Genomic DNA, 18,488 nt, shown 5'->3' on the forward strand with positions numbered 1-18,488 from the left:
AAATTACAAGATATGTGCTGTTTAATAACTTTAATTAATAATGCATTAATTTATTTATTATATTATAATAATTATTATAATAATGCATTAATTAATTAACATTAATAATGCATCCTTTGTAGGTTTTTCATAATAAAGTCTAACTACATCGTATTCTTCACAATGTGTGTATAACATTGCCTTCAAGTGCACATGAAAGAAGTTACTCTGATTATTGTATACCTGATTTTTGAGAGGAACTTGTACTCATGGAAGAGATGAAGTGGATGAAGACTGGTGCAGTTGCATCCTCTTTTTTCAAAGATGTAGTGGTGTAATTAGAAAAACCGTAGTGAATTTGAATCCAGGGGCTATTAACTTCTTCTCTTTCTCCTCCTCATTTCCACACCAGGATACGAATAAAACACAAAAATATATCAAGAAAGAGGGTGCATCAGAGGCTAATCATAAGGTTCAGGAAAACAGGAGTATAGTCCACAGCAGTGGCTTGAGTTTTCAGCATGGCAAGTGTATGCGAGACTCCAGCCTAATTCAAGGAGAATGCCGGCTGAGCGATGGCAGCCTCAGCCCTGACAGGCCGTATGGTGAAACATCTTTGTCTGTTCCACTTCATCCAACGAAGAGGCCAGCATCAAATCCACCCCCTATCAGCAACCAGGCGACAAAAGGTACTGCTCATCTCTGTTGCCCTTTTGCCAGGGAAAGAAGGCAGGGAAAAGGTTAACGATAAACGCCTAAAGTAGAGGAGCTTGTAAATATCAAAGAGTGTGGAGGAGGAAGTAAGGCAGATCGGACTGGCTGCTTGGCTTTAACTGGAGCTTGTAATCAGGAGGGAGGCCAACTTTTTACATGGTCTGATAGTGACAGGACAAAAGAGCATGGTTTTAAAGTAAAAGAGGTGAGATTTAGGTGAGATATTAGTGGGAACGCTTTCACTCAAGGGTTGGTGAGGCAGTAGCACAGGCAGCCTGAAGAAGCTGTGAATGCTCTATTGCTGGATGCATCCAAGGCCCTGGGCAGCTTGATCTATGTGTGACAACCATGTCCACAACATGGGATGTAATAGAAGGGCTTTAAGGTCCCCTCCAACAAGCCATTCTGTGATTGTTACCATTCCATCTCTGCAGTTGTATCTGTTGCGTGTTCATTACAGGGAGCAGAACAAACAGAACCACAACTGTACTCTGAAAACAGTGGCCTGAGTCAGGTTTGTTTATCTAAGGAAAGGTTGGAAAACCGTGCTGACTGAAAAAGAAATAATTAAAAATTCTGATGACCATACTGCTTGCTAGTTTGTTTTGCTTTATTTACTCAAGGGTATAATTTATATGAGCAGAATTAGGGAGCTCAGCATAAGTTTTCCCCTGTCACACGCATTGCCCTGTGATAGGCTACAAGTACTTGGAAATAGTGATATCACTTTATTTATGATAATGCTAGCCAGGTTAAGGGAGAACAACTGCTGCTGTTGTTAGAATTCTGATGCCCCGTTTGATTGCTCTGAAGCAGATGGATGAAGAGCACTTATGGAAAAGTGTTTCCATGTGAAAATTCTGCCTGCTTTCAGCTTGGAAGCTGGATTTCATTTTTTTTTTTCTATGACGACTTATATTTTTAAAAAGAAAATTGCTCTGAAATTCCCAATTGAAGTGTCTGATTTCATTTTTCAGGCAAACGTCCAAAGAAAGGAATGGCAACCGCTAAACAGCGCCTTGGGAAGATCTTGAAGCTGAACCGCAATGGCCACGCACGCTTCTTTGTTTAATGTAGCTGCTACTTCTACTACTGCTGTCTTTCCTATACAGACCAGTATTGAGGTCGACAGAGCCTGGAGCTGCTGTTTTTCCTCTGCTTGAAGCAGACTTGCATGTACCATATAAAACACTGCCTGATGAACAAAAACAACAACAAAAAAAAACCAATCCACAACCCAATGCTGCATTTTCACTGTGCCACACCTGCTCAGCAATAACCATTTGGGAATGGGGAAATCTTCGGAGAGACATGGACTGTGAGAATTAGTCTCTCATTCAGGGCTTGAATATCATTTGTTGCTGGTAGTTTCTGACCTAATCCATGAGGGGAAGATGATGAAGGTGGTTTATCAATAATTTATTTCTGATAGATTTTGACGACTTTAAAATTCATTTTAAAAGCTATTTATTTGGAAGACTTTTTTTTTTTTTTTTTTTTTTTTTTTTTGGTGGGAGTTATTAATTTAGATTTAAGAATGTGAAAGCTTTTAATTGTATTGATTATGTATGTTTGGTGCAGTGGAGAGCCACATTAATGGTAATTATTCTGGACTCTTAAATTTGTTATTCAGGTTATAGTCTTAAGTAGGAATGAGATGCATTATTAATTATTTTTAAATTAAGGCTTATGGAATCTTATTTTTTTTCTGCTCTTGATAAGCTATTGTCTGGGCTTCTGTTGACTTGCAAGGTGCATATTTTCTGCCAGCTTGATTATTTTTTGATCTCTCTTTTTTTATACAGATTTATTTATTTGATGGAGTAGAATAGACTCTCTAAGACACAAGATTCTTCTTATGTCAGTCCAGTAGCTAACTTGTTTTAAGCTGCACCCCTTTCCTCCAAGTCGGAGTGCATCTTTTTCCTCCTGATGTATTGTTTGGATCTGTCTGTGATGATTTTCTTCTGCAAAAGCTCCCTGAAAGTTGTGTTTGCATAGGTGATTTAGAATCTGGTACAAGGGAGGAAAACATCATGTATCTTCTTGGAGGAAGTGGGAGCTCAGTTAAGATACATGTTTCTTCACAGTTACTCAGAAATAACTCATAAGACACATCGCAGTCTTAAGATTGGACGTAGTGCTTAATGTAGCATGAAAGAAGCATTAACTATTGTCTTTTAAGCAGCTTAGTGAAGAATCAGGAAGGTAGAAGAATCTGTTACCTTTAAAGCTGGACAACCAATTGGAAGTCTTAACTGGTGCACGTGGGTTAAGTAGCTTACTGGTATCGGAACGGCCATTTCTGTCAGGCTACATACAGAGCCGATGGTAAATGCTGATTCTGAATTACTGTAAATAATTTTGATTTAGAATTTGTATTTTTTCTGTAATATAAAATTAAATATTTAACTTTCGGGGTATTGGGATGAAGGCTTAAAGGGGAATACTTGATTCTGGAAAAAGGGCATTTTGCAGGGTCCAGCCAAATGTTAGTGACAACAGTATTGTGGATTTTTCTGTTTTATTTTGTTTGTGTGTTTTTGAGTGATTTCTAAGCGTAAAATACTCAAGCATAGCTATCCAATTTGTTGATGTAACTTTCCATAACCAGTTTTTCCTTCCTCCATATTCTATACTGAAATAGTTTTCTTATATTGTAATTTAAAGGCAGGCTGACTTGGACTTTTCAGAGTATTTGTGCAGGGTTATTTTTGCTCTAGACTAGATAATTAGTATCTTCGCAAAGTTATGGAAATGGTTCTGATGTCAGGTGGTTTTGATTGGTGCAGGGTCAAAACTATTCAGCACTATGTTCTCCTGTTTCTGACTTGAGAAACATAAAAACATAATGCAATTAGAAATCAGGTAGCTTTCGTGGCCTGACTTCCTTGAAAATTTGAAAGTGACAACTTAAGTGTGTTTTGCAGCCCTGCTTTTACATTATATTGATTTGACTTCGGAGCTGTGTGTGTATACATGTGTGAGTGTGTGTATGAATGAATTTTTCAAAAGCTTTTTTTTTGTTGTTTGTTTGCTACTTATAGTTCCACTAAAAATAGGTCTCTCTCTCACACCCACCTCCAGAAAGAGAAAACCACTGGCTGCATTCAGGCTGTCCCAGGTTTTTTGTTTGTTTGTTTGTTTAAATAAATAATTATTTTTTTATTTAATGCAAGCTATCAACCTTGTTTAGTAAACTGTAGGGAATGGAGGTAACAGAAGATTGCTAAAAAAAGCAGAAGCTATGCCAAGAGGTACTCTACGGTGCTGAAAGTGACAATAATTACTTGCTGTTCTCAGGTGCTATGTTTTCCAGATTGAAATAGTCAAAAGAGAGTATTTTAACTATCCTCTAATATGTTCTTACCAAAGTAGTAAGTGAAAGAAATAAAAATATGTTGTCAATATTAGTTAAAATTGTATACCCATGTAAGTATTCCTTGTGCTTGAGCAAATGGATTAATGGCTGCCAAGCTTTGAAATCTGTTTTAACTTTAGTGTATTGAATCATACTGCTTCCTTCTAGCTAGCTGTATAGTTTTTAAGAATAGAAAATTCCAGTTTAGGGCAGCAAGCAGATTCAGAACAGAAAGAAGAATGAGCCATCTCTCCATGAAAGCAGATTTCTGAGAGCACTAATTGGAAATACAAGTGTGCCAGAATAGAATCTGGAGTAAGGAATTTTGAAATATGGAATACACATTCTTGTATACGTGACTGGTTTATACAGAGTCTGTTTTCTGACCACCCACATTATTTATCTTGCATCTTACTATTAGAACACAGATATGGCTGGACCCATATATATTATTTCTTCTTCTTTTTGTTCTTTCTTTATTCTACTTTCTGCCTTTTTTTTTTTTCTTCCCAAAGTGGCTCTTTGCTGTTGTTGCTGTTGTGAGTTTATGTGATAGTCTCTTCACAGGCTGTCAACAGGCAGAGGTTCATTCCCATTTTCTTCAGATATCCGTGCTTCCAGCAGAAATTAACTCTGATATTCCACCTCAGAAGAAGTATTCTAAAATTAATTGCCATGATGAGCCATGTTTAAAACAAAACAAAATCTCCTGGTAGCTTATGAAGAGGATGTGGTGACCTCACTTGTTTTGTGTATGTATTTGTAGGGATATTTTTGTGGTGTTGTAGGTGAAAACACTACTGCATCAATCTTTTCATAGATGGACTGAACTTTGTGTTGTAGTAGCGGAGAGAAAAAGCCCTGTTGTTTGTTTGTTTTTTTCCTTGCTATCTCACTCGAGATGGAGAAGATATGGGGAGTGGGTAGCACTGACTGAACCATTCAGAGAATTAAGCCTGGTGTGATAACTTGTTCTGAAGGAGAACGTTATTTAAAAGTCAAAAAAGGATTTGGATTTGACATAAAACTTAATTTTCTTTTTATAGGCAGACAGAACAATAGGAAAAGAAATATTGCAGGGGTTTTCCCATTCTCTCAAGTTCTCACGTTCCTACAACTAGGAGAAAACAAAACCACAAAAAGAAAACCAAAACCAAAACATGAAAATGGAAAGACCACCCAGAAACTGTTATCAATGACCCTTCCAGCAACTTTCCCTTTTCTCCTCCTGCTAGACTTGTTAATAAACCCTGGCTACAAGGTAGCCTTTAATGACCTCTGAGGTAGATTACCTATGCAACCTATAATACTCTTCATGAATCCATTCTTAAGTACAATTTTGAAAGGGTTAGATGTTGAGAGTTAATACTGTTGCTTTCTGATCACGTGGGGGATTTTGAGGGGGCTGAGTATTATTATTTGGTAGTTGAAGTGCTTGTGTTACCTTTAGTGGTGATGTAAGAGTACAGAGTCGTCATGGCCGTTTAGAAGCTTCAGCTTTACCTGGGCTTTACTATCTGTCATAAGCTACCTTCATGCTCAAAGCCATAAAGTTGAAAGTGTTGAAAATTTTGCAGGGCTTCAAAGTCGCAGCTGGCACCAATCTTGCTGATTGCTTTCTGGCAGCTGTGGAGACTAAGCAGAGCTGAAGCTGGAATGCCCTAGTACTACAACCCTACAACTGCTGCCCTATTTGGGCTTCACATGCCCAGTTCTCCTTCCACACCCCCTCACAACCCCCAAATCTAGCATCTTTTCAGAATTTCATTCTCGTAATACTTCCAGACCATTAAAAGCTGTTCGTACCTATGGGATTGAGTGAGCGCAGAGCTACTCTGTTTCACAGATGAAATATAAATGGAACCCAGGGCCTTACTATTTGTGATTAAATGAAAATAAAAGCTGCAACATCCATGTTTCCAAAAAACAACCCCAAACAAAAACCACCCTAGTAACACTCTGTGGGAGCACGAGAGTGATGAATCACGCAGCGGATGGGAAATACAAGTAGCACTGATAAGGAAATGCACCTTCCTCATAGGATGCATTTCCCTTTGGATAAAAGACTTTTTGTACTTTTAATATAAACTAAGCCATATGCGTTTCATGCTGTGGGAAGGGAATGAAAGGGATCACTTTAAGAGATTATATTGATATGTATCGTCACTTCTGCTGGGAAATGTCTATTGCTGCCAATGCTTTGGTGAATCTTTTTTTAAAAAACATGAAATTTGAGGGGAAAAAAAGGGGGGGAGGGGAGGGAGGGGGCTAGTTCTTGGCTATATTTACTAGTTTTGTAGTAATGTTTTGCTGGCCCGTTTGTCTCTTCCTCTCCTTTTTGTACTCTGATAGTCTAATTTCTGTCTTTCCTTCTGCTGTCTCTGAAAATATTAGCTTGTCTGCTCAGTAGGGGTCGGTGTATGTGTGTCTTCCTTTTTACACAAACGCACTACTGTGTTAAGTATTTGGCTGGGAAAGGGTGATGCTGCAGCTTTAAGAGCATTTTTTCAATTCATAACAGTATTTCCCATCCTCTTTTGCCTGCAGGCAGGGAAAGTGTATGTACAGTATTTATTTTGTTTCGATTTTGCGTTAAATTTGTAAGTTTCTATGAGTAGTTCACATTGATTCTTCTAGGGGAGGATAAGTGGCTTTGTTTAAATTTGTATTTGATATTCATAGTTTCCACTTTCTGTACTTTAAAATACTGAAATTAAAAACTTGTATTGCTTATGTTTTGATTTCAGCACTCTAAAGCGTTTAATTTCTTCAGACTTCTGCTCATTTGCTTCAGTGTAAATACAGAAAACAAAACAGAAAATGCTTTTCTAGGTCCAGTCTCTGTGCCCTTTACTCATTGCATTTTTAAGGAGATGCTTTCTGCAGAAATTTGAGATGGAATATCCTCATGCTGTTCTCTTATTTTTCAAAGTGCAAATCTCATTTCAATCAAAGTGTGTTAAATGGCAACCAAATGCATTGTGTGAAGATGTGTGTATTCTTCTTGGATCTTAATATAAAAGGGAGGTGGAAGTGTTCTGTGATCTGTCCTATTAGCAAATCTAGAGGCATAGATGTGAACTGTAAGCAGGATGTAAAAAGAAATGCTATTTTCCTGGTCTCCTTGCTCATGTTTTTTGTTAAGTTTTGCCTCGTGCTACTGATGATTGGTTCCTGAATTTCTTTTTCCTTTTAGTGGTATGGTGTATCTGGAAGAAGAGATTTCTCTTGCCCACGTCCACATAGTTTGTCATAATTTTATCCTGGATTGCTTCTCTGCTAACTTCTCCCTCCACATTATTATGTGTTTGTGCTCCTTGTTTTTCCTGCATATGGCAGTACAGTGTTGGCATGTGGGTACTACTCTCCCTGGAGGTTATGGAAGCATTACTGTGTTGCACTCAATATAACGCATTTTCTTCCCCTTCTCGCAGTGCTTTGTGCTACTGAACAACTCGAACCTTGTGCCTGGACAGATGCCGAGGTTCCAGTGATGGTCATCTTATGAGACCCTTAGACAAATGGTGCAGCTTGGAATGGGCTTGGGATGATCAGATGGTAAAAGGTGTTTAGTTGTTGGCATCCTCTGCAGCTACACAGGTTTATTTCTTGAGTTGGCTTCTTAGTTCACAGAGGATTTACGGTTGTCTGTGGTGACTGGGAGGTCTCTTCACAGACCACATGCAAGGCAGGCAAAGAGCAAGAACACTGTTCTCTTCAAACCATGTCCTGCTCAAGTGTAAGACTGGAAGAGTTTTAATAAATAACACACAGCTGTGTTCTGTAGCCTAACATGTAAAGCATGGTAGTCATGTAAATGTTGGGGGTAGACACTTCTATGCTGTTTCAAAACCAGGTTTTATTTGCACTGAGTAAGAAATCACAAGGAAAAGTTATGGTTTAAGTAGAGGGTGAAAATGAAGTATATGTCCAGAAAATAGTTTCTTTTCTGTTGGCATTTCTTTTTTTTTTTTTTAATGTGTTAAAATTCATTAGCAGTTTGGTTAACCAGAGATTTGCCAAAGATCGGAAGGAGCTGTTGCTCTGTCAGAGCAGCAACATATTTTTTAAAGAAGCAATGACTGTGGTTGGCCAAGCACAGTGCTGCAACCCAGGCACTTCCATCAGGCACTCATCTGGACTTGTAACACACAAATCACTGCTCATACCCATGTTTTGGTCGTACAGTGGTAGGCTTGAGAGGACATTAGTGGAACACAAAAATTCATATGTGTGTAAAAACTTACATAAGCATGTTTACTGTTTGTCCTTATGTTCTTGCCAGCTACTCCAGTGCTTTTTCCTTTGACGTCTGTATCGTGATCATAGGTAGGATAATACAATGGAGAACACTGAAGTACCTCAAAGGTGCTGCTTTAAGTGATGCTTTGGCACCTGGAAATGGATTTCCATTATAAGTTAGGGTTACTGGTTTTCTGTTTCCTGTTTGAGGAGGATAGAGAAATACTTAATCTGGATTGTTCTTCCCTAATGGACAGGTGAATTTAAAAGCTTCGAGGCTACTAAATATGGCAAAAGAATTGCAGGTTCAGGAATAGGCAAGGTACCATTTCTTCGGTATCTGAATACTGAAGATTGTGTGTGTGCGTGTTTGTGTGTGTGTGTGTGAACAATATACTGCTGAATTTGAGGTAGAATTGTGGTGATGTAGTACCTCCTCCCCCTGTAAGGTGCCTACCAGGTTAGTTTTAGGTGCGCTTTGTGTAGGTCAATTCTTTCCCTGGAGGGCTTTACATCCCCTGTTCAACTTACGAAGCTATTGTGTTAGCCAATTAGAGAACACAACCAGTCCTCCTCCTTATTTTACACTTTGGGTTGTTAATGGAAATGTGGGTAGTTGAACGGATATGGTGAAGGCAGTCATGCGGAGTGGTTTTTTTCTTTGTGTGGGCATGTTTTTTCTGGGTGCCCATACCATGCTTTTACTGCTGGTCAGTAGCATTAACTGTCTCAAGCCAAAAGTAAATGAAGACTGAAACTGTAAAAACAGAATGTTATTACTCGTTCTGATATGACCCTGAGTTTCAAAGCCTTTGTTTCTACAGCAGCCAGTGACTGAAATGCTCATCTGCAGAAGAAGTACCTGGTGATGGAGATGGTGAATAGTTTCTCTTTACCAGAGCTTGTAGGATTCCACCTAACAGAGTCTGAGACTGAGGTCTGTTCTCTCTGAAGCCAGTTATATTCACTCTTTAGAATAAGTGCTACCAACATCTAAATTGTTTGGCTTAATAGATCTGTGCTGATACTGCTGCATTTACTTTGGTCTTGGAAAAATATTATTTGGAACGTGTGAGTCAACTAAAAGAACAGTATACAAAGAGTCTGCTTCTTTGTGGTTGCTTTGCTAAAGTTTCATCATAAGGAATGTTTCGTTTGCTGCAGTGAGTAAATAATAATGTTACTATTATACAATTAATATAATAATAATATATATTATATATAATTAATATATTATAAATAATGATAATGTTCTGCTTATCAAGAAGAAACATTTGCTCTTGAACCATACACTTTGGTGGTAAGTGATAAAGATCTAAGTCAGCTTTCTGTTCTGGAAGATGTAAAAGCCAACCAAACTGTATGAACTGCTGCTGAGTCTGCTGAGATAGGACCCATGCTGTGGAAACGTGGTTTGATGAGATTGCCTTTTCATACCAGTGTTTATTCGAAAATGATGGTGGGTCACATGCTTTGTTCTCAGGTTGCTGATTTGTGTTAGGGAGTTTCTGCAGTTCTGCAGAGGATCTTTGAATATATAATGTTACAGTGAGGCTCGTCTTGTAAGGGATGTCCTGTGCTCAACTTGCACGTGTAGAATTGTTTCATGTTCTGCCGTGTGGCAGGCACTGGACAAGCCCTTTCTGTATGGTTAATGTGCATCTCCCCAGGAGGCAGCTGACTGCCTGTGGGATCATACAGCTCCTATGTCTACTGAGGAAGGAGGGCATTCAAAGTGAATTCCTCTCGAAGAGTTGAATTTGTACAGAAAGCAGAAAGACTTCATGTTAATATCACACAGGTCCCATGTGAGTGAAGTTCGTAAGGGGAAGTGATCCTGTATCCATCTCACTGATGTCTTGGGAGGATGTGAAATACATGTAGAGCAGTGCATGTGGAACTCCTCCTCTCCACACAGATGTTCCTGTGTCCATGTCCTCACCCCGGGGCTGCTGCTCTGAACTGCTAACTTACAGACTGCATTCAGCAGAGTTGCCCTCGATAGCTTTTTTCTTTTAAGCTGTGTTTTATATGGCACTTAGTGTAGTAGAAAGAGGGGGAAAATGATGTGTTCTTTGTTTCTGTCCCACATTTTCTCTTGGCTCTGGTTCCACAGGTTTTTATACAATAGAGAAAACTGGTTACCAAACTCCAACCATGCTAGTGTTTAAACCATCACTATGAGGGAAGGATTGTCCTCACAGCTCCTTTCGTTATCACATTTGAGAGCAGAATAGCTCTGTCAGTAGTCTTTAAATTCTTTATCATTACCGGTTGGTTGGGACAAGCAGAGATTTCTCAAATAATAAACATATATACTTTTGCACTCATGCCATCTCACACTGTATTTTCCAGCTCAATTTTTAATTTTACAGCTTTAAGAAAAACATGAATATCATTCTGTGCCAAACTGCTGTGACTCCTTGAAAGGATAAGGAGGTGTCAAAGGAGCTCTGTGACGACTTAGACCAAAATATGCTTTGTGGTACAAAACAGAAAAGAAACCATATCAGTAAAGGAAGGTAGCTTTTTGCCTGACTTAGAAGAACTTAGAAGAATGCTAGGTGATTATCATGGTATTCATTAAGCAAACATTCTTGTGGCACTTCATTTGTGTGGAGGAGTTGCACCAAAGTGGGGTTGGACAAGGTGATCTGTGGAGGCCCCTTCCAACCCCTGTGATTCTGTGAATGAACTTAATACCCAAAATATCTCATCAGGCTGTCAGGTGATAGAAAAGGCTGCAAGTAATAAGACACAAGTAGGGTTGACTTGCTGCTAGAAGCACTAAGGTTTTATTTGTCTAGGGAAGAGTCTGCTTAGATTTGCACAATTGGCTTCAGTCCCACCTCTGATTTCTTACCTGCATGCACTGATTTGAATCTGAATTAACGCTGTTGTGGTGATGCGTCCTTAGAGATGCTACAGTGAGGACGTTCTTTGGGTGGTGCTGCAGGTCGCTCCTTTTACAGCCCTTCTGAAGACTTCTGATAACACAGAGATGCCCACAGTTGTCTCAGCAGTTGCCCAGCCCTGCTGCCTGGGAGCTGCCATCTTATGCAGGAATTCTTCTCAAGGGAAGGCCTTTGTTTTGCTGATGTGATTGAGGGCCTCTGGGGTGTCATGGTGGGGGGGAACACCAGGTTCAGAGCAAATGGCCAGGCAGCAGAGGGGAGCACATCCTTCAGGAGGCAGGAGAAGCAGCCTGCAGCACTGCTGAGCCCTGCGGAAGGCAGAAGGGACGTCCTTGTCCCAGCTGGTTGGCATGCTGGCTGGTCTCACTGCAACTGGCTTACAGGAAGGCTCCCATCCCTGTCCACTGCCCTCTGGGGGCTGCTTCCAGCAGGGGGAGGGTCTTTACAAACATCTCCAGTTTGCAATGCAGGAAAAGCTTTTTCTAAGGAGTGTTCACTTTGCTTTATGTCATACCTGCATTGTTACTTTCAGTAAAATGGAGTGGGATGGAGCCTCATCTGGTGTTCCTGTCATCTAGCTCTGCTTGGAAAGCCATGTTATTGCTGCAGTGCTCCATTTTCAGCATTCATGTCTCTGTTGTACTGGGACAGAAGATGATTCAGGGCAGATGAACAGCTTCACGTTGAAATTGTGCTGATCTCCTTCTCTTGCTTTGGTTCCTCTTTCTCTTGCTTACATGGCCTCACTGAGGTTATTATTGATGATCTCTGGATATCTTAGCTTAGATTTCTTTATCAGCTGCCAGGAAGATTGAACTAGGACATCTAGATTCTAGTCACCTTTGCAAAGGATCTAACCTGGAGGATATTGAGAGGATCATTTTCTGACATAGAACCTGCAATTACTAATTTCTAGTATTTAATGCATCTGAGAGGCATGCAGAAAGTAATACTATATAGATCACTCCAAAAGTAATGCCTCCTATTTATTTCCATGGGCACTACAACGGCTGCAAAGAGTACAGTGCTCTTATAGACCAAATTCTCAGCTACGAAACTATTTTTCAGCCTAGTCACCACCAGTAACTGTACATTTTCAACAGTGATGAATGAGAGCCTCCATGCTGCATTCGTAACTATCTGCACCGCTGGAGGTGACCCATTGTCACCACTACTGGAACACATCACTCACTGTGCTCACATCCACGGATTGATTTCCGTGAACATTCAGCAACTGCTGATGAATGTCAGTGGGTGCCTTTTTTTTTTTTCCCCTGCATGGAGGAATTGAATGACACACTTTTGCCTCATACTCACTTCCAGGTCAGGTGCCATCGTGTCAGAGTGCCCCTCTGCTGCCATGTGTCACACGGCAACATGTGATGGTGTGGCAGGAAGGTTCAGCCTTTACTGCCATACCACCAACAGCTGTCTCTGATGTTGAGGGCCAACATCATGCTTCTAAACTGAGCCTTTCTGGTGCGAGTTGCTGGGTTCATTCTTACATGGGAGGTTTTGTCTGTGTACTGTTAGTAAGGTCTACCGTCTGGGAAAGATCTGATGCCATGTTCAGACAAAGGTGAGTTCCAAAGCACATCAGCTCAGCGACTGACAGCCAGGCTCTGAGCATGTTTTTGTTTCTCCTACCTAAATAGCAGCATTCATATGGAGAAAACCAAATCCATGTTACAAACAGATGAAAAGATCCTCTGCAGTGCCATAATACCATATACTAATAGCCAGCCAGAGGGGAGTAGAGACCATCACTAGAGAACAGTCTGTGCAAAAACTGTGGTACTGTGTTCTTTTCCACCTTCTGTTTCATTTGTGTGTTACTACTGCTTCTTTGTGATGTAACTTTTCTGAGAGAATAGCCATTGGATGCTAGGTGCTTGTGCAGGTTTGGTTTTAACCAAAAATGCTGGCCCTTAATGATGGCTTAACATCATTACTTACAATTTAGCTTCCTGTAGGGATTTTTGTCCATTCATTTTGGGTAGAATTTTCCGTTCTACCCCAATCTCAAAAAATGATGTGGTTAACTCCCCTTTGTCTTTCCTGCCGTGCAGATCCTGTATGGAGTCTATGGAGTTTATGGACTGTTTATGAGGGTTGATAGTGTTAGGACAAGGGGGAATTGTTTTAAACTGAGACAGAAGGGATTTAGGTTAGATATTAGAAGGAAGTTTTTCACACAGAGGGTGGTGATGCACTGGAACAGGTTGCCCAAGGAGGCTGTGGATGCCCCATCCCTGGAGGCATTCAAGGCCAGGCTGGATGCGACTCTGGGCAGCCTGGTCTGCTGGTTGGTGACCCTGCACATAGCAGGGGGGTTGAAACTCAATGATCCTTGTAGTTCTTTTCAACCCAGGCCATTCTGTGATTCTATAAGTCTTCAGCAGATGTGAAGGAAGATAGGAAGGATGTCTGCCTTTGGCTGTTGGTCACAGGGTCACAGAATGGCTTGAGCTCTAAGGGACCTCAAAGCACACCCAGCCCTACCTTCCTCCCATAGGCAGGACTGCCCCCCAGCAGACCAGGCTGCCCAGGGCCCCAAACAAGCTGGCCATGAGTGCCTCCAGGGATGGATAAGGAAGAGTTTTCTGTTCTTCCTTTGAAGCTACAATTGAAGTTATTTCTTCTGCTAAGAGGAAAATGTGCAATGCGCATGCTACTTTCTGAGTGGAACTCCTGATTTTTATAGGAGAATCAAAGCGAGAAGAAAGGATGGGCGGCTGCTTAGCCACATCTGCAACCAGCAGGGAATGCAAAATATACTTAGTTTTCTGTTTCCGTTTAAAACTACGCTTCTTCAGGATTAAAAGAAAGGAGCAGAACCGCGTCCAAGTAACATATCTTTCCCTGCGGGCTCAGGGCGCGGGGATGTCGGTACGGCAGCAGTGACCGCCAGGCGGAGCCCACGGTGCTCCGTTGCGCTGCGAGCGGCCTCATGTGGGCAGGGAATGTGACGGTGACAAACGCGCTCCTGGAATCTCGGTCTTCCCTTCGTACAAAACGCGAGCCGGGCCGGTGCGAAGGCCAGCTGGCAGCCAAAAGCAGGAGCTCTCCCATGGAGCGGTGCTTCTGAGAGCCTTGCTAAAGCTCTTGATGGGCCGCCCGGTCACTGCGCTCCACCGATGTGAATGCTCTCAGCAGAACAAATTTGTAAGTAAAAGGCCCGGAGTTTCATTATGGAAGAGAGGCCGCCCTTCCGAAAGCACAGCTCTCCATCTTGCAGCTGCAGAGCTGCCCCTGCCTGGGACAAAGCGGGATGGAGACCCCGAAAGGCTGAGGAAGTGATTTTAACAACAGTTGAGAAGGACCCCTGTCCGTCACTGCTGCTCTGCTCTGCGCCTGTTTCTGTGCTGGCATTCAACATCGCCTCTAGTCTGACCGGTTCCCATTTTGCTGAGGCATGAGACTGTAACATCTGTAATGCAGTGACTGTGGGCACTTTGCTTCTTGCTCAAATAAATGAATACTGAACTGACAGAGTCCTTTTATCACAGCTGTGCTCTTATCAGACCATCTCCTCTTCTATTCCTTCCTTCCCCAGCCGTTGTGGAAGCAGACATCCTGCCCAAGGCATCAAAACCTACAATCTGCCGCTTCTTCTAAGGAGCCTCTGGATTTTCGCCAGCAGCCCCTCGAGAGGGTCCCAGATGTGACTGCTCTTTCTGTGCTGCCCTGAACGTATCCGGTGAAAACAAAGGGCCGCACTCAGCACGGCTGCCGCTTCGGAGGCCAACACTTCCTCCGCTGTCAGGGCTGTACGGTGGGAGACCGTGGTGCTGAGGTACCCCAGGGTAAGCTGAAGTGGAGGGTTGCACACAACCAAAGGGATGCCCCCACTGTAGGAAGAAGCCAATCTCTCCAGTGCACCTCTCAGCTGCTCCGTGGCTTCACCGGCAATTCCCACAAAGCCGGGAGTTGTGTATGGGATGCTGATGCCTGGCACCCACGTCCTGTGTGAAAAGACATTGGGTTTTGATGCCGCTTTTGATGCCGCTTCTGGTTAGAGGAAAAAAGATTCCAAACACTTATTCTACTTTTATTGCAACGTAACTCAGACACGGGGCATTGCTTGTCTTGCTGTTCGTAAAACCAAAATGTTTTGACTAATATTTCTGGGGGAAGTTTTGGAGAGAGAGAAGGGAAGTGAAAATAGCAATCTGTTCCAGGTCTGTGGTTTTGGTTTGTGATGGTTTTGTGCTACTTGGGGAGGTTTGGGAATTTTTGGTAGTAAGATCAGAAACACAACATCATGGGCTGCCATTTTATGTCGTCGGAGATGCCTGTGAGGAGACATGGGAATGAAGCAAATGTGCATTGCAGCAGGGTTTTGTTGTGCCTTCATCTTGTAACCCTCCTCTTCTTGTTGCTTAGGTCTTCAGTGTCGCTTCCCTACCTTGACACATGCTGCCTAGCTGCTAGAGTTCCTGCAGCCTGCATGCACTTTTCTGTTTTCTTAAGCATTTCTGCACACAATAAAACAGTCAGAAGGGTTTTTGCCAGTTCATCAGTTTTTAGGCACTGAGGGTGAGAATTCAATGTGATTTCATCTGCGAGGCTGTGCTATGTTTGTTAAAAGCTTTACTTCAGTGTCACAGCAAAGAAAGACTCCAAATGTCTCTCCACTGGGATCCATCTTGCAACCTGTCTTCCACTGAATTGGCAAAGAGTGAAGGGGGAAGAAGAGATCTCAATAAAACATCCAAGAAGAGAAGCATGTGAAGCAAGTTGAGGGAGGTGATTCTGCCCCTCTGCTCTCGTGAGACCCCACTTGGAGTACTGTGTCCAGTTCTGGAGTCCCCAGCATAAGAAGGATGTGGAGCTGTTGGAGTGGGTCCAGAGGAGGGCCAAGAAGACGATCAGAGTGCTAGAGCACCTCATCTACAAGGGCAGGCTTAGAGAGCTGGGGCTGTTCAGACTGGAGAAGCTCCAAGGAGACCTGAGAGCAGCCTTCAGTACCTGAAAGGTGCCTGCAGGAAAGCTGGAGATGGACTTTTTAATAAGGGCATGTAGCAACAAAATGAGGGGAAATGGCTTTAAACTGGAAAAATGTAGATTTAGTCTAGATAACAAGAAGAAATTCTTTACTGTGAGGATGGTGAGACACTGGAACAGGCTGCCCAGCGAGGTTGTGGATGCTCTCTCCCTGGAAGCATTCAAAACCAGGCTGGATGGGGCTTTGAGCAGCCTGGTCTAGAGGGATCTGTCTCTGCCTATAGCAGAGGGTTGGAACTCTGTGATCTTAAAGGTCTCTCCCAACCCAAACCATTCTATGATTCTATGATTCAGTCTGGAAAACTGCGTGCTGTTGACTTGGGCTGATCAGTTGTTATCCTTGAAGGTATTCTATTGCTACGTTGAATTAGGAAAAAAACTCATGGGTATTTGCAGGGCAGTTACATGTCCTGTTAAACTTTTTGATTTAAGTGAATTGGGACAGAAGTGGCTTTTGAAACATCCCTTCGTATGAGGCAGGCACAGTGCTTTAACAAAACACAAGGACTGATAATTCATCCCTTGTGTGCAAAACTGATGAAGAGGAGTACTTTGGTCACTGGTGACTTGAGGTCCATTTTAAGTGGCATTTTCTTTTTTGTTATTGTTTTCAGAAATAGCCTGGCCAAGCAGATTGGCAGGCAAATTTTCCTTAACAAAACATGTGACATTAGCAGCAACCAGAAACATACCTCCCTCTGTAAGCAAGTGTCCTGAAATAAAGGGCCGAACGAACATCAGGCCAACATCTGATGAAAACATTTGTAGGAGAAGACAATATGGCAGTAGGACGATAACTGATGATAACACCTGAATAGCTGCTCCATCAAGAAGAGTGTAAGTATATTCAAGCCTTTTGCAAACACTGTGGTGCAAAAATCCAGTCCATCATAATTCCATGTGGCAGGGGCTGGATTCTTGTCCTGTCAGAAGGAAGGCTGGAACTCACAGAGTCACAGAATGGCCAGGGTTGGAAGGGACCTCAAGGATCATGAATCTCCAACTCCCCTGCCACACGCAGGGCCACCAACCTCCCCATTTAATACCAGACCAGGCTGCCCAGGGCCCCATCCAACCTGGCCTTGAGCACCTCCAGGGACGGGGCATCCACAACCTTTCTGGGCAGCCTGTTCCAGCACCTCACAATCTCATAGGAAAGAACTTCCCTGACATAAAACCGAAATCTTCCCTTCCTCAACTTAAGACCATTTCACCTGGTATCCAGAGCAACACTAAAATGCCACAAGGTGACCTTGTGTGCCTACTGTGTGCCTATAGCACATTCATCTCCTAAGGAGTTTTGTTGACTTGGAGTCCTGTGCTGAGGATGTCGCATGGCTGTGTGACAACCAGTAGCTCTTGCTGGTGTGGTGCTGCTGTGAAGTCTTCAATCTGTGAGCCTGGACCTGTGTAGCTGTGTGTGAGCCTGGGTGCTTACTGATGTGAGTCCTTGAGGCACATAAAGGAAGCCAGAGCTGGCTGCAGAGATTTTTCTGTGCACAGCATGAAAAATTTATGCTGATACTTTCAGCAAGCTTGAGTAATTAGACTGTGAGAGGAAACACAATAGAGATATTTGGCAGTTGACTGCTTATACAGAAAGTTTATCTTTCCAAGAGCAGGGAGAACGTTTCAAGGAATGGCTGTGCAAATAAGCAGCAGTGTACTGCAGTGTTGTGTCTGAGAGTGCATCAGGCCAAAAGAGAGCTGGAGCACCTTGCTCTTAGGTTTCTGCCTGCAGAACCTGGGCTTCCTGGCATGTTGGTGCTGTGCTGGATGCATTCATGAAGCAAAAGCAGTGGGCAGCTCCTGGACTTGATCGATGCAAGCCAGGCCTTTGTGTATCATCATAAGGAAGCACTGTGAGGGCAGCTTTGTCTCTGTGCTCATTCTCCCACTGAATGGCAGGAGGGAGCTCAGTAAGTTTGCATCCTCCAGCGAGCTCTGGAGGTGGGGGCTGTATTTGCAGGGCTGAGCTCTGCATGGCCGTAGGTCAACGCTGTGCCTGCAGAGCTTTCCTTTGTGCTGAGCTGCTTCTTTTGTTTCAGGTACTTTAGTACTAAAGGCATGCATCAGTCTGATAACTCTGAGAGCTGTAATCTCTAGGAAAGAAAATGAATCAACTGCAATTGGGCTTCTTTCTGGCTTCTCTTGTTTAGATAAACACACTGTGGGGTCTGTGTTAGGGGTGCTTAACCCACTGCCCATTTGTTCCTGAGAACTTCTGCCAAGAAGGAACCCAGTATGTTGTTGGTTTTGCTCCCACCCCA

At 42.5% G+C, this 18,488-nt stretch overlaps 1 protein-coding gene across 2 annotated transcripts in view; it reads left to right on the forward strand.

Moving 5' to 3' along the window:
* Positions 1 to 7,029, forward strand: part of KDM7A (lysine demethylase 7A) — a 60,973-nt gene extending 53,944 nt beyond the window's left edge. For both annotated transcript variants that reach the window (XM_052667291.1, XM_052667290.1), the window contains exons 19-20: positions 392 to 668; positions 1,671 to 7,029. In XM_052667291.1, coding sequence (XP_052523251.1) covers positions 392 to 668; positions 1,671 to 1,765 — 372 coding nt within the window. In that variant the 3' untranslated portion in view covers positions 1,766 to 7,029. The remainder of the gene's footprint in view (positions 1 to 391; positions 669 to 1,670) is intronic.
* Positions 7,030 to 18,488: the final 11,459 nt, after the last annotated feature.

This window comes from Tympanuchus pallidicinctus, unplaced genomic scaffold (genome assembly GCF_026119805.1).
Source record: "Tympanuchus pallidicinctus isolate F22 unplaced genomic scaffold, pur_lepc_1.0 scaffold8, whole genome shotgun sequence".
NCBI lineage: Eukaryota > Metazoa > Chordata > Aves > Galliformes > Phasianidae > Tympanuchus > Tympanuchus pallidicinctus.